Source organism: Panthera leo, chromosome E2 (assembly GCF_018350215.1).
Source record: "Panthera leo isolate Ple1 chromosome E2, P.leo_Ple1_pat1.1, whole genome shotgun sequence".
In the NCBI taxonomy this organism is placed as follows: domain Eukaryota; kingdom Metazoa; phylum Chordata; class Mammalia; order Carnivora; family Felidae; genus Panthera; species Panthera leo.
Genome location: NC_056693.1, coordinates 61,339,858 through 61,352,814, shown reverse-complemented (window position 1 = coordinate 61,352,814; position 12,957 = coordinate 61,339,858). Strand labels below are relative to the sequence as shown.

Genomic DNA, 12,957 nt, shown 5'->3' with positions numbered 1-12,957 from the left:
AAACCATACAAACTTCTGCAGAGACCAAGATTCAAGAGCAGCTTCGGGCTCCCCCTCCAGCCACCACCACCCCCCCCACCCCCACCGGTGCTCCTCCAGCAAAACCTGGGTCTGGCCTCACGAAACCACAGGCTTTGGGTCTTGGATGAAACTATAAGAAGCTCCCACAACTGCAAAGGTTTGTCTGTCCCGTCTTTGTGTCCCTGTGCTATTCTCTCCTCCCAGCTCTCAGATCATGGTTCTTACATGTTACTTGACAAAACCGAGTCACAGTTAAGACTCCTACACCAGGCGGGTGTGGGGTGCCTGGGTGGCTCAGTCAGTTAAGCATCGGACTTCGGCTCTGGTCGTGATCTCATGGTTCAGGACTTCAAAGCCCACGTCGGGCTCTGTGCCGACAGCTCAGAGCCTGCAGCCTGTTTCGGATTCTGTGTGTGTGTCTCTCTCTGCCCCTCCCCCACTTACGTTCCCTCTCTCTCTCTCTCAAAAACAAATGAAAATTGTTTAAAAATTTTAAGAAAGAGCCCTACACGGGGATTCTGTTCTACTTGGAACACTGCTATTGCTACACACCAATGTGGTAAACGATCCCCTTTAACACGGGTTATTAATCATGGGAAGTAGCATTTGACAGGGCAAAATTATGAAGATCCTCTTAACTGAAACCTCTGCTGTTGGGTAGTGAAACCAAGAGAGGCATGTTTTTGAAAACACACACACACACACACACACAGAAAACTACACTTTACTTTTTCAATTCTTTTTTAAAGTTTATTTATTTATTTTTGAAAGAGAGAGGAAGGGGGGGAGAGAGAGAGAAAGAGAAAGCATGCACCAGGGGAGGGGCAAAGAGAGAGGGAGACCGAGAATCCCAAGCAGGCTCCAAACTATCACAGAGCCCAACGTGGGGCCCAAACACAAGAACCCATGAGTTCATAGCCTGGGCTGAAATAAAGAGTCGGATGCTTAACCAACTGAGCCACCCAGGTGCCCCTACGCTCTACATTAAAAAAAAACCCTACGGAGGAACACTCAGCCTTGAACTTACCCCTCACCTCAGATGCCGTCCAGGAGCAGGAATACCACGCACAAACTGTTCACAACCTCCAGCCAGTCCGCCTAGGAAAAAGAACGCCAGACCTGCAGAGCAGGGCATTCGGCAGCAAACCACGTGCTTCTGTGCTCGGACGTGCTCCACAGACCCAGACTGTGGCTCTACCTCAGCCTACCCTCTGCAGAACAGATCCGTTTTGTTTTTCTACTAACATGAATACTTTCAGCCTGGGGTATGAACCTATTTCCATTTTAAGAAACAGAAACCAATTCAGCAACAGGAGTTAAAATTTGGTACATCCAGGCACTAAGATTCCACACTGCCTTGGAAATCCAGAAGGCACACAAACAACAGTCTTACACTGACTACAGGGCAGTCCTGAGATACAGAGCTGATTCGGGAACATTCTGTCCACCCAGCTGCAGGTACCACAAGAAAACAGTGCCAGGGAGAATGAAAACGTAATCCCCACGGCCCACAAGCTATTGGTGCCTCTGGACCCAACCATCTGCACGCAGACATGCTCCTCTGGGAAGCTCTTCAAAGACACAATTCAGGGGTGTGCCCCGTTTCCTTCTGCCATCCATCTGCTCTCGACAGCATCTCAGATCACTACAACAATGCTCCTTCTGGAAAGTAAATAAAGACTCGGGGTTGTGTGATGAGGACGTGTTCCCAACTGTGGCATCTTATGACCACCCCACAAAGCTCAATGCTTCCACAGTACAGCCTAATGCTCGTCAAAGAAACGCCTCAGAGCAGCCGAACACCCCAGCTTTTCTGCAACAGAGACCCCAGAGACTCCACCGGCTCTCACGTTAAAGAGGCAAGAGCTTGGGACATCCTTACAGCCCCCATCATGTTTCAATCTCTTACTTTTTGGATCACCGCCCGGCTGGCCAGTCTTGCTTTCTCCGACACAATTACACTACCACCTGGGTACACAGCTCAACACGGTGAAGCCCAAGGGGCAGGGTGGAGACCAGTGCCCACCTGTGTAACCTTGCTCAGAGCAGGCCAGGGGCTTCCTTCTTTATATTCTTATTCACTTCCCATTTTTTGCAAATATACTTTCTCCTCATTTTAAAAATTGGAAGGAAACGTTCTCCCAATTTTAGTTAGGAGAAATAACAAAGCTATTTTACAGCAAAGTTTGCTACTTAAGTTCCTGGATACTGTGGGTTTTTTTATTCCCAAATGCATGAGGCGCTCAGGGAGGGCTGCGCTTCAGCTTACTTACTTCTGTGACACCCTAAGATGTCATCAGGTGATCTCACAACAGCTGCGGAGGAGCGGGGAGACGGTGCAGCACTCACAAGCTGGACTTTTCCAGCCAACCTGCAAGTTCCTCTGGGTGAGGAAGATCAGGTTTCTGGTCTGAGCCTGGGGAGAGGCTGCCCGTCCCCTGTGCACCACGGGGGCTGAGCGCAGCGCTGAGTGAGGTGAGCCAGGGAGGGAACACGTCCCCGTTCAGTGCTCTAGGCTGTGCCTCAGAACAAACACGTCACTGTCAGCGGTGCCAGAGCTTGAGGGAACTCTGGAATCTGTCCAGAATGCAGACACAGGAGGACCCCCGTCTCACCCCTCCTCCCCAGCAGGAGGCAGATCCTTGGGAGAGAGGAGAGGCAGCTGCCATTCCCCCACCCAGCAGGGAGCAAGGGCCTCTCTGAGGACAGACGTGCAGGCAGACAACAAAGGCCTCAGCCACAGACCCTGGTGGGAAACAATGGTTCTCTACAAACATCATCACACAGATGGAAGTCCGGATCTTAACTGCGTGTTATCTAGGGCGATGGGCAGAGGGGGAGCAAGTCCTCTGCTCCTACCTAAGCTTACACTTAAGCTGGAGGGGCACTCCACCTGACTTCAGCGCTCAGAAGGACAAGCCAGGGAGGACCCTGCGAGCACAGCACAAAGCCTGGGGTGGACAGTGCTGGCCCACCCTGCTCAGGGTCAGGGTAGGACCACACTAGGAGAAAAGCTTTCAATCAGACAGAAGATTGGAGTTTACAGAAAAAGAGAATGAGGTCTTAGGAGCAAAAGCTAGTCAATGATGAAGTTAGGCCATGATGTTACAGGGACCGCCACCCAGCAAGAATGTGGGCATGACAGCGTTCAGTGAGGGAGTTACTGGGAAAAGTGAAACTGGTCTTGTCTATACCCCAAGGCTGGGATGCTCAGGATCAGAGCTTGCAGACCACAGGGGTGGGCACGCCGCCATAGGTACCAGCTCCTTCCTGGGTGGACAGACTGTAAGTCCCCTCACCAGACCCCTCACCAAGTAATACTGCATGAACTGCTTCCGGGTGATTTCCTTCCCAGGATCTCGAAAATAGATGTAGGAAAATCCCATAGCAACACCTGGCCCCAAAACAGCAAGATTGTGGAAACCCTGCTTGTCCCAGGGGAATGCCTACCCCCCCCACCCCCCACCCCCCATCCCCCTCCGTGGGACAAGAGAACACATTTTACGGTTAAACGAGGGTGGTTTCCTTCATGAAACAGCGACTTCTTTTATCAGATATTATGAGACACATCATCAAATGCTCCCTCCTCACACTCCACCATGCTGTGTGCGTGGTGAAGCCAAAGCCGGGGTCCTTGGGAGGAAAGGCCTCCGCTTGGCACATGTGAACACAACAAACACAGCAGCTCAGCAAAGCACCTGGGAGAGGCAGAAGACCCACAGAGAGCCAACACTTCTGGGGTTATCTCTTATCTGGGTCTTTTAAAATTCAGATGGAAATCTCCACGTTGTCATAATTTTAAGTTTGTTTCTTAGAATCTTTGAATCAGCTTGCTCCAAGAACAAGCAGAGCGACTGCACAAAGCCCAAGCACAGCAGTGACCGGCCCCCTGGGTACCTGATGGGCCTCGTGGGGTCTATGAGCGTGACCGGCCCCCTGGGTACGTGACAGGCCACGTGGGGTCTATGACCGTGACCGGCCCCCTGGGTACGTGATGGGCCACGTGGGGTCTATGAGCGTGACCGGCCCCCTGGGTACCTGATGGGCCTCGTGGGGTCTATGACCGTGACCAAGCCTCCCAGGGTTTCCAAACAGAGCAGGGCTGGTGGCCTTCAGCCCTAGAAGTGCTAAGTACTGTGCTTCAGGCCTCCAAAACTTGATAAAACTCCCAATTCCTTTATTTCAGTTCATGACTTAATCTTCTTCTGACATGGGTTAGGGAACCACGTTAGGTCAGAGGCAGTTCTCAGAGACACAGTCTGTTACTGGTGTTTGGCTGTGATGAGCATACGCAATGCCAAGACGTGGGGCTGGGCACAGTAAGACCCTTCAACAGGCAAAGTGCCACTGTCCTTTTTTTCCCGTCAGATCATCAGCCAGGTTACCCTGCGGTCTCAGACTCACGCAGACACAAGCCCGCCAGGCAGTGGCTCTTCAATCTGCTGGCAGCTCACTTCCTTCAGCATCAACTATCCCACCCACATTGATATGGCATTTATGCCCTCCATTCCCTTCCCTTCCTTTTCTACTTCCCTTGTTCTGCGAGTCCCGTTCTCCTTGCACAGCAGGGATGGTGCGGCAAGATCACTGAATGAGAAAATAACTGCATGGAAGCCTCCAGAACATAAGCTTCCCTTGATGAGTGTTAACTGATAGGGTACTTTTGACTACACTGTGACGCCTCTCCAGCTTTTGCAGGCCCCCCCCCCCCAGCCTACAAATCCAAGGAGAGCAGCCGAGGGACAGAGCCCTTGCCTGTGTTCACTTCTTGACTCTCAACAGATGAACAACTCAGTCTGGGGGAAAAAACCCTCAAAGATCATCCAACTTCCTTCGTAACTGAAACCACTGAGGCCACGGAGGTTCAGTGACTCAGGACACAGCCGTGTCAATTACTGACTTTCCACCACGTGTTAACAACCAGAACAGCCTCTGCAATGCTGAAACGTCCCAGGCGAAAGGCTCTGCTTTCATCGATAGTTCCAGAAACGGAGCTCACTTGTACCACCTCCAAAATGAATAGGGATGGGAGGGAAAAGCTCATTCCTGAAGACAAGACAGGAGATAAATCCACAGAATCCTTCTTCCTCCTTCACTACTGTCTGGAAACCAAGATGCCTTTCTTGGACCAAAAATCAGAAACCTCACATTTATGCAGGAGAAAAAATTAAGCCAATGTGATCACTGCACCCTGGGATGTATCAACCAATACAGAAACAGAACCTTAAAATAGGGAATCCTAGGGGGCGCCTGGGTGGCTCAGTCGGTTAAGCTTCCGACTTCGGCTCAGGTAATGACCTTGCAGTTCCTGGGTTTGAGCCCCAAGCCAGGCTGTATGCTGACAGCTCAGAGCCTGGAGCCTGCTGCAGATTCTGTGTCTCTGTCTCTCTCTCTGCCCCTCCCCCTGCCCACACTCTGTCTCTCAAAACTGAATTTAAAAAAACATTAAAAAAACAAAACCCACGGAATCCCATTTCATAGTATTTAACCAGAGGAAAGGCACACAACCCAGAAATACCTAAAAGTGAAGGCACTGGAGCGAGATGGCCCTGAGCTGCAAGCGGCCAGTTTTGCTTTTACATTGTCTCTTCCATAAAGAGGGTTATGGCAGCGCTTTCGTGCAGGAAGGGTTTAGGACTTAAATGAGAGGGTTCGTGTAAAGCCCTTAGCACGGAAGGCTGGAAGCAGTACTAGCTGCTATGAGAGTGGTGAAACCGGGCTCCACGCGTGAGAAACACTAACAGCCCGCAAAGCTCTTCCACGTGCAGTATGACATCCGGCTCAGAGAGCAACTCTGAGCCACAGCAAGCATTACCTCCGGGCCCAGGAGGAAACGGGCTCGCAGTCGAAGCGAGGTGCCCGAGGAGATGCTGTGGGTTTGCAGGGACTCGTGACTCGAACGCAAATCGCTCCACGTGGGGGCTCTTTGGAGAGGGGACTGAGGAGGCAGAGGAGGGAGCCAGCACTGCGCAGGGCCCGGGAGGCGGCGGGAAATTCAGAAGGCGGCAAGAAGCCGCGAGGAGAAGGGCAGGGACGCGGAGGGCAAGGGACGGCCACCTCAGCCGCGGGGACAGAGCCGCCGGCTGGGGATGTGGTGGTGGCCGCAGCCAGGCCCCTCTAGTCCGCTCCCCGGACCCCTACCCCGCGACAGCCGGCGCAACCGGGCGGCGTCACCAAGGCGTCGAGCGGAGCCCCCGCCCCCGCCTCCCGACACCTGCGGGCAGAACCTCCCCGCTCACCTGCCGGGCTGTTCCGAGGGCTCTCACGCCTGCCCTGACCATCCCGCCGCCTCCTGGGCCACCGCCGCACGGCCCAGACCGCTCGGCCGCCGCCCGGAGCGGGGGCGACACTCCCCGCCCCGCCCTCGCGCCGCTCGGGCGCGCGCACGCGCAGAACAGCAACAAAGCCAGAGAAGCGCCACACCCCCGGAGCCGGCCCCGCGGGCGCTGGAGGCGTCGCTCATGCGCGGTAAGGACTAGGCGCCGGCTTGGGACCTCTCATCAGCTGTCTACCCTACCACCTGACTTTTTAAAGATCTGAACGTGAGCGCTGTCGGGTCCTGTCCACACAGCGGAGCGCAGAAATCCCAGCGACCGACTCGGGCTAGATGCTATGAGGATACCCAGCGCCTTGAGACTTATTTTAAGTCGGGCATCTCCAAGGACACATATTTCCCGGGTCCTCCACAGGAAGCGGTTCACAAAAGACAACACCAGTCCCTGGTCCGCCCCCCCACCCCCACCCCCGGCCGCTGCTACCGGCGCCTCTCGTGAGCCCGCTACCCGGCTACCTGCTGCTTCGATGTCCCTCTAGAACGGAGGCACTGACTCGGTGTGTGCTATGCAGCGTTATTAACTTGCACGGATTTTTTTCTGTTTTCTGGATCCCAGAAACCCACGCCGGTTTTAATGTTCCTGCAGAGGTGCTGTCTGGGGATTGGACACTCTGATTGACACCAGAGGCCTACGCTGCCTGCCTTCTAACCAAGAGCGAACCAGCCTGTTTCTGGCAAAGGGGGCCGGGCAGGCCTTTGGTGACCTTTTTCTCATTTGCCTGCACTTCTTGGCAGCCCCGTTCTCTCCCACGTTTTGCAAGGGAGCAGAGAATAGCCACGGGCCTTCTTGCTCCTGAGACTGGTGTGATTTTATTACATTCTGGAAGGGAAAATGCCTGGGAAAAGGTCCCTAAATGCATCGGCCATCCCAAGTGCCAAAAGGGAACGGAAAGCAATTACCCTCGACATAAAATTGGAAGTGTTAAGACGATTTGAAGTTGGTGAAAAGCTCAGCCAAATTGCGAAGGCCTTGGGCCTTGCTGTTTCTACAGTGGCTACAATCCGAGATAATAAGGAAAAAATTAAAGCGAATTCGCAAATAGCTACTCCTTTGAGAGCCTCCCGGTTGACTCGGCATCGAAGTGCAGTCATGGAGACCATGGAGCGCCTGCTGCATGTGTGGCTTGAAGACCAGAGCCAGCGAAATGTGCCCCTGAGTGTCACAGTTATTCAGGAGAAGGCTAAGAGTTTGTTTGATGACTTACAGCGTGAAAGAGGTGCAAGCTCTCCAACAGAAAAGTTTACTGCAAGTAAAGGGTGGTTTGTGAGATTCAAGGAGCGCCACTGTTTGCCCCACTTCAAGATAAACAGCACGGCTCCTGGAAACAAGGACATATATCCAGAAGCGCTAAGAAGCATCATTGAAGAAGGTGAGTATACCCCCCAGCAGGTTTTTAACGTAGATGAGACGGGGCTTTATTGGAAGAGAATGCCTGAAGGAACGTTCATTTCTGTGGAAGAGAAAGCTGAGCCAGGCTTTAAATCATCCAGAGATCGCTTGATGCTGCTTCTTGGTGGCAATGCAGCTGGGGACTTTAAGTTGAAGCCCTTATTGGTGTACCACTTGGAAAACCCCAAGGCTCTGAAAGGATACTCCAAGCCCAATTTGCCTGTAATTTGGCGCTCAAACAAAAAGGCCTGGGCAACCAGGAGCATCTTTCAGGAATGGTTCACATACTTTTTTTGCCCAGCCGTTGAAAGATACTGTGCCCAGAATAATCTCACCCACAAAGCGTTGCTCATCCTAGACAATGCCCCATGCCACCCGGTAAATTTGAGTGATCTGTCTGATAATGTAAGAGTGGAATATCTTCATGACAGTACAGCTGACTCCATCCAGCCCGTGGGTCAAGGCATAGCCTCCGCCTTCAAAGCTCATTACGTGAGAAGAACTTTTGAGCACATCCTAGAAGCAACAGATGGGGAGGATACAGCTACGATCAGGGAGTTCTGGAGAAACTACAGCATCATGGATGCTGTAGACAACATTGCACTAGCTTGGGAGGCGCTGAGACCGGCAACGATGAACAGCGTGTGGAAGAAGATCTGGCCTGAGTGTGTTCGGTTCCAGAGCGTTTCCCAAGCAGATAACATTGCACAACTTCAACAAAACATTGTGAGCCTTGCCAAGAATGTGGCTTTCGAAGAGGTTGTAGAAGCCGACGTGGACCAGTTGCTGAGGTCCCACGAGGAGGATCTCTCGAACAAGGAACTGATGCAGCTAGAGCAGGAGCCTGCAGAAGAGGAGAGTGAAGATGCCCCACCTGCCCTGCGTCAGCTAACCACAGGAAGACTCTCAGCAGCCTTCTCACACTTCGAGGCAGGCCTACAGGTCCTTACAAGTGACGGCCCTAATGATGATTGGAAACTGAAAGTTTCGGGAGCAATCAATGATGCGATCAACTGCTACAGGGAATTGTACAATGAGAAAAAGCGGCGCTCAAAGCAACTATCTTAGGTCGTTTTTCAGTGTGTGCGACCAAACGTTAATCAAAATAAAGCCAGAAGCAGCAAGATGACCTCAGCGGATGAGATCCAGCCACGCCTCTCTACTTCCACATGCTTTACATCTTTGGAAACTCTTGTTTCTGGTTTTTTCATTTTGACACCTGAGAGTACCAAATTTTGTCATTAAAATTTCACTTAAATATGTGCTTTAGAATAATCACATGCAAGAATACCCAGGAAAATGCTGCTTCAAAAAGAGAAAACTGCAGGGTGCCTGGGTGACTCAGTCTATTAAACATCTGACTCTGGATTTTGGCTCAGGTCACGATCTCACAGTTTGTGAGATCAAGCCCCACGTTGGGATCCACACTGACAGCGCAGAGCCTGCTAGGGATTCCTTCTCTCCCTCTCTCTGTCTGTCTCTGCCCCTCCCCTGCTTGTGCGCATGCTCTCTCTCAAAATGAATAACTTTAAAAAAAGAGAGAGAAAACTGCAAGGAGGAGACTAGCTCTTCTAAGACATTAAAGCAAACTATAAAACTTCAGTGAGTAAGTCAGTGCAGTAGTCAGACCTGTGGAATAAGTTTGGAAGCCCCAATTTTTTTTTAATAGTGGGGGACAACTGGTTAATCATTTGGAAGAAGATAAAATTAGATCCCTGCCTCACAGCATACACAAGACTAAATAAACAGATCGTGGATCCAAAAATAAAAATTGAAATGAATGCCTCTTTGACCTGGGTGCTGGGAAATTTTCCATGACTTAAGATCCAGATGAAATAAGAAAAGTTAATTTGACTGTATAAAAATGTAACAAAAGAGCTTTTCCATGGGAGAAACACTACAAAGTCAAAAGCAGTTGATAAATTGGAAGAAAATATTTACAACATCTCACAGACAATGGGCTAATCCCTGCTATATGGAGAACTCTTAGGATTGAGGAGGAAAAAATACCAGAAATCCAATAGAAAAGTGGACAAAGGATATAATTCATAAATAAATAAATTAGGTCTTGAAACAAAAAAAGTTCAACCTCATTCATGATTAGAGAAATGCAAATTAAAGCTACACAGATACTGTGTCTCACTAATTAGATTGACAGATAATCAAAAAGTATGGCCACACACTCTGTTGGTGATGTTCTGGGCTAACAGGGACCTCCCACATTGCTGATGGGAATGCAAATTGCTACAACGAATATGGAGGGACATCAGACACTCATAAAAAATACATTTCTTTTGATTTAACAATCCCACTTTTAGGAGTATACTCTGAAGACACACCTCCAACAAAAGAAAATACATGTGCACATATTACTTGTTGCATCCTTGTTTGTTACTGCAAAAGTGAGGAGACAGCCTGAATATTCGTATATAGAAGAATGGTCAAATATGAAATGGTTATTACATACAATGGGATATAATCTAGATGTAAATGATGATAACAGTAATAAAGGAGGAAGAACTCTGGACTGCTAGAGAATGGTTTCCAGGGTATACTATTATTTGAAAAAAGCAACATGCAAAAAAACAGTATGCTATCATTTTTGTGGAAGAAAGAAAGGGGAGGGGCTCCTGGGTGGCTCAGTGGGTTGAGCATCGGGCTCTTGACTTCAGGGCTCAGGTCATGATCTCACAGGTCATGGGTTCAGTCTCCACATCAGGCTCTGTGCTGCAGTGCAGAGCCTGCTAGGGATTCTCTCTTCTCTCTCCCTCTCTCTCTGCTCCTCCACCATTCACACGCTCTCTCTCTCTCTCAAAAAACAAACTTTAAAAAAAAAAAGGTGGGGGGTGGGGCGCGCCTGGGTGGCTCAGTTGGTTAAACGTCCAACTTCAGCTCAGGTCATGATCTCGAGGTTCATGGGTTCAAGCCTTGAGTCGGGTTTCGTGCTGACAGCTGCTTCAGCTGCTGTGTCTCCCTCTCTCTGCCCCTCCCCCACTCATGTTCTGTCTCCATCTCTCAAAAATGAATAAATGTTAAAAAAATTATTTAAAAAAGGGGTAAACGAAATAAGAAAATAGACATGTATCATACTCATTTTTGCAAAAAGAAACCCAGAAAGGAGAAGCCAGAGACCAAAGACATTGGTTACCTGATGGGAAGGGGTGGAAAGAAGCAAAGAATGGGGGAGGAAGATATTTGACGAACCTTTTGTAAAGGTTTTTATTTTTTAAAGTGCCTTTAAAAAAATTTTTTTTTTTAATGTTTATTTTTGAGAGAGAGAGACAGGCAAGTCTGGGTTGAACCAGCCAGGCACCGTGGCCTCTTGTGAAGTTCTGACTTTAGGAACCATGTTAATATATCACAACAATAAAATAGGCAAATAAGAGGTGCCCGGGTGGCTCTCAGTTGCTTAAACTTCTGACTCTTGATCTCAAGGTCGTGAGTTCAAGCCCCATGTTGGGCTTTGCACTAAGTGTGAAGCCAATTTAAAAAAATAAAAATAGGGAAATAAAATGGAGTACATGAATGGAACCATATTTCTCATGAATTACATATGCACAGTGAAAGGGGAGAAACACCCAAGTGAATTTTGAATGCTGTGTTTTGACTGTATTCCCTCAACTAAATACAAAAAGGAACTCAAAAAAAGTATTAAACTCTAGGCTTCTTTTTCACAGAGGCATAGGTTGGCAATGCTGAAGGTACTCTGTGTTCTAGGATTGAGCAAATAAATAATTATAGATAACAGAGCCAGGTTTCTGTCAAGGAAGGGAATCACAAATATTAAAAAGGGGAAAGAATCTTGTGGCATTACTTTGAAATTGGGAGTATCAGTGTGAACTCATGTTTTTAATATGTTTATGGAGGACTAGATGTTGATGAAGGGGCTACTATTTCCTGTCTGGTAAAAGGACCTAGAAGCAGTCACAGCCCAGTAGGACTGAGCACACCCGACGACCACATCTTGTTTACTGAATTACCACTGTCCACTAACAGCTGTTGGGGCTCCTTGAGGAAATGGCTGGTTTCAGGGCTAGGAGTGGGAAAGTGCAAGAAAAACCAAGAACACCTTATTACGCTAGAAAGTAAGCGGTTCCTAAAGAATGACAGAAACATGTCAAAAGGACGCAGGAGACAAGTAGATCAAAGCGTCACTTCTGGGGAATTCTCACTCCACGCGCGAAGCCTGAATCCTATCAGAAAAACCCGCATTGAAGGATAGTCTTCAAAATTATTAACTTGTGCTTTTTTTAAGTTTATTTAGAGAGAGACTGAGACAGCACAAGTGGGGGAGAGGCAGAGAGAGACAGAGAGAGAGAATCCCAAGCAGGCTCCATACTCGACACGGGGCTCGAATCCACAAAACTGTGAGATTATGACCTGAGCAGAAACTGAGGGTCAGACACTTAACCGACTTAGCCACCCAGGCGCCCCAGTTACCTTGTGATTTTTAAAGGGGTCCATCACGCACCCTTCCAGATTAAAGAAGACTAAACAGACATAGCAGCTGAATGGCAAAATCTAAGTAAGTTTTGTTGTAGGTTCGGTGATGTGTCCATGTTAATTTCCCAGTGATAAGTGCACTGTGGCCTTGTAACGTCCTTGTTTGGCAGGGAGACACATGTATTTAGAGGCAAAGGAGCATCATCTCTGAAACTCCCTGCCAAATGGTTCAGAAAAAGAAATGTGCATGTGCACAGAAAGAATACAGCAAATGAGGTAAATGGTAATATTTAGGGAATCCAGGGGTGCCTGGGTGGCTCAGCCGGTTGAGTGTCCTACTTCAGCTCAGGTCGTGATCTCGCGGTTCATGGGTTGAAGCCACGCATCTGGCTCTGTGCTGACAGCTTGGAGCCTGGAGCCTGCTTCAAATTCTGTGTCTCCTCTCTCTCTGCCCCTCCTCTGCTGGTGCTCTGTCTCTCTCTCTTAAAAATAAATAAATGCTAAAAAAAAAAATTAATATTTAGGGAATCCAGGAGATAGGTAAATGGGAATGTTTTTGCAATAGTTCTGTATATCTAAGTTTGCCAATATATAAATGATAAAAGAGGGGCTCCTGGGTGGCTCAGTCAGTTGGGCATCCGACTTTGGCTGAGGTCATGATCTCACGGTTTGTGAGTTCGAGCCCCACGTCAGGCTCTGTGCTGACAGCTCAGAGCCTGGAACCTGCTTCAGATTCTGTATCTCCCTCTCTCTCTATCCCCCCCCCCCC

General features: G+C 49.2%; 2 protein-coding genes across 3 annotated transcripts in view; one reads left to right on the top strand and one right to left on the bottom strand.

Annotated features, from left to right (window-relative positions):
• GAS8 (growth arrest specific 8) overlaps positions 1-6,348 on the bottom strand; it is a 57,352-nt gene extending 51,004 nt beyond the window's left edge. The window contains exon 1 of one of the 2 annotated variants that reach the window (XM_042920992.1): positions 6,261-6,348. The gene's annotated coding sequence lies outside the window, so the exon portion shown is untranslated. The remainder of the gene's footprint in view (positions 1-6,260) is intronic. The other variant, XM_042920991.1, reaches the window with a different exon arrangement.
• Positions 6,349-6,440: 92 nt separating this feature from the next.
• On the top strand, positions 6,441-9,115 carry LOC122209211 (CENPB DNA-binding domain-containing protein 1). The gene has a single exon (XM_042920996.1). The coding sequence runs from the start codon at positions 7,188-7,190 to the stop codon at positions 8,811-8,813; it is 1,626 nt and encodes a 541-aa protein (XP_042776930.1). The 5' UTR covers positions 6,441-7,187; the 3' UTR covers positions 8,814-9,115.
• The last annotated feature ends 3,842 nt before the right edge of the window (positions 9,116-12,957 follow it).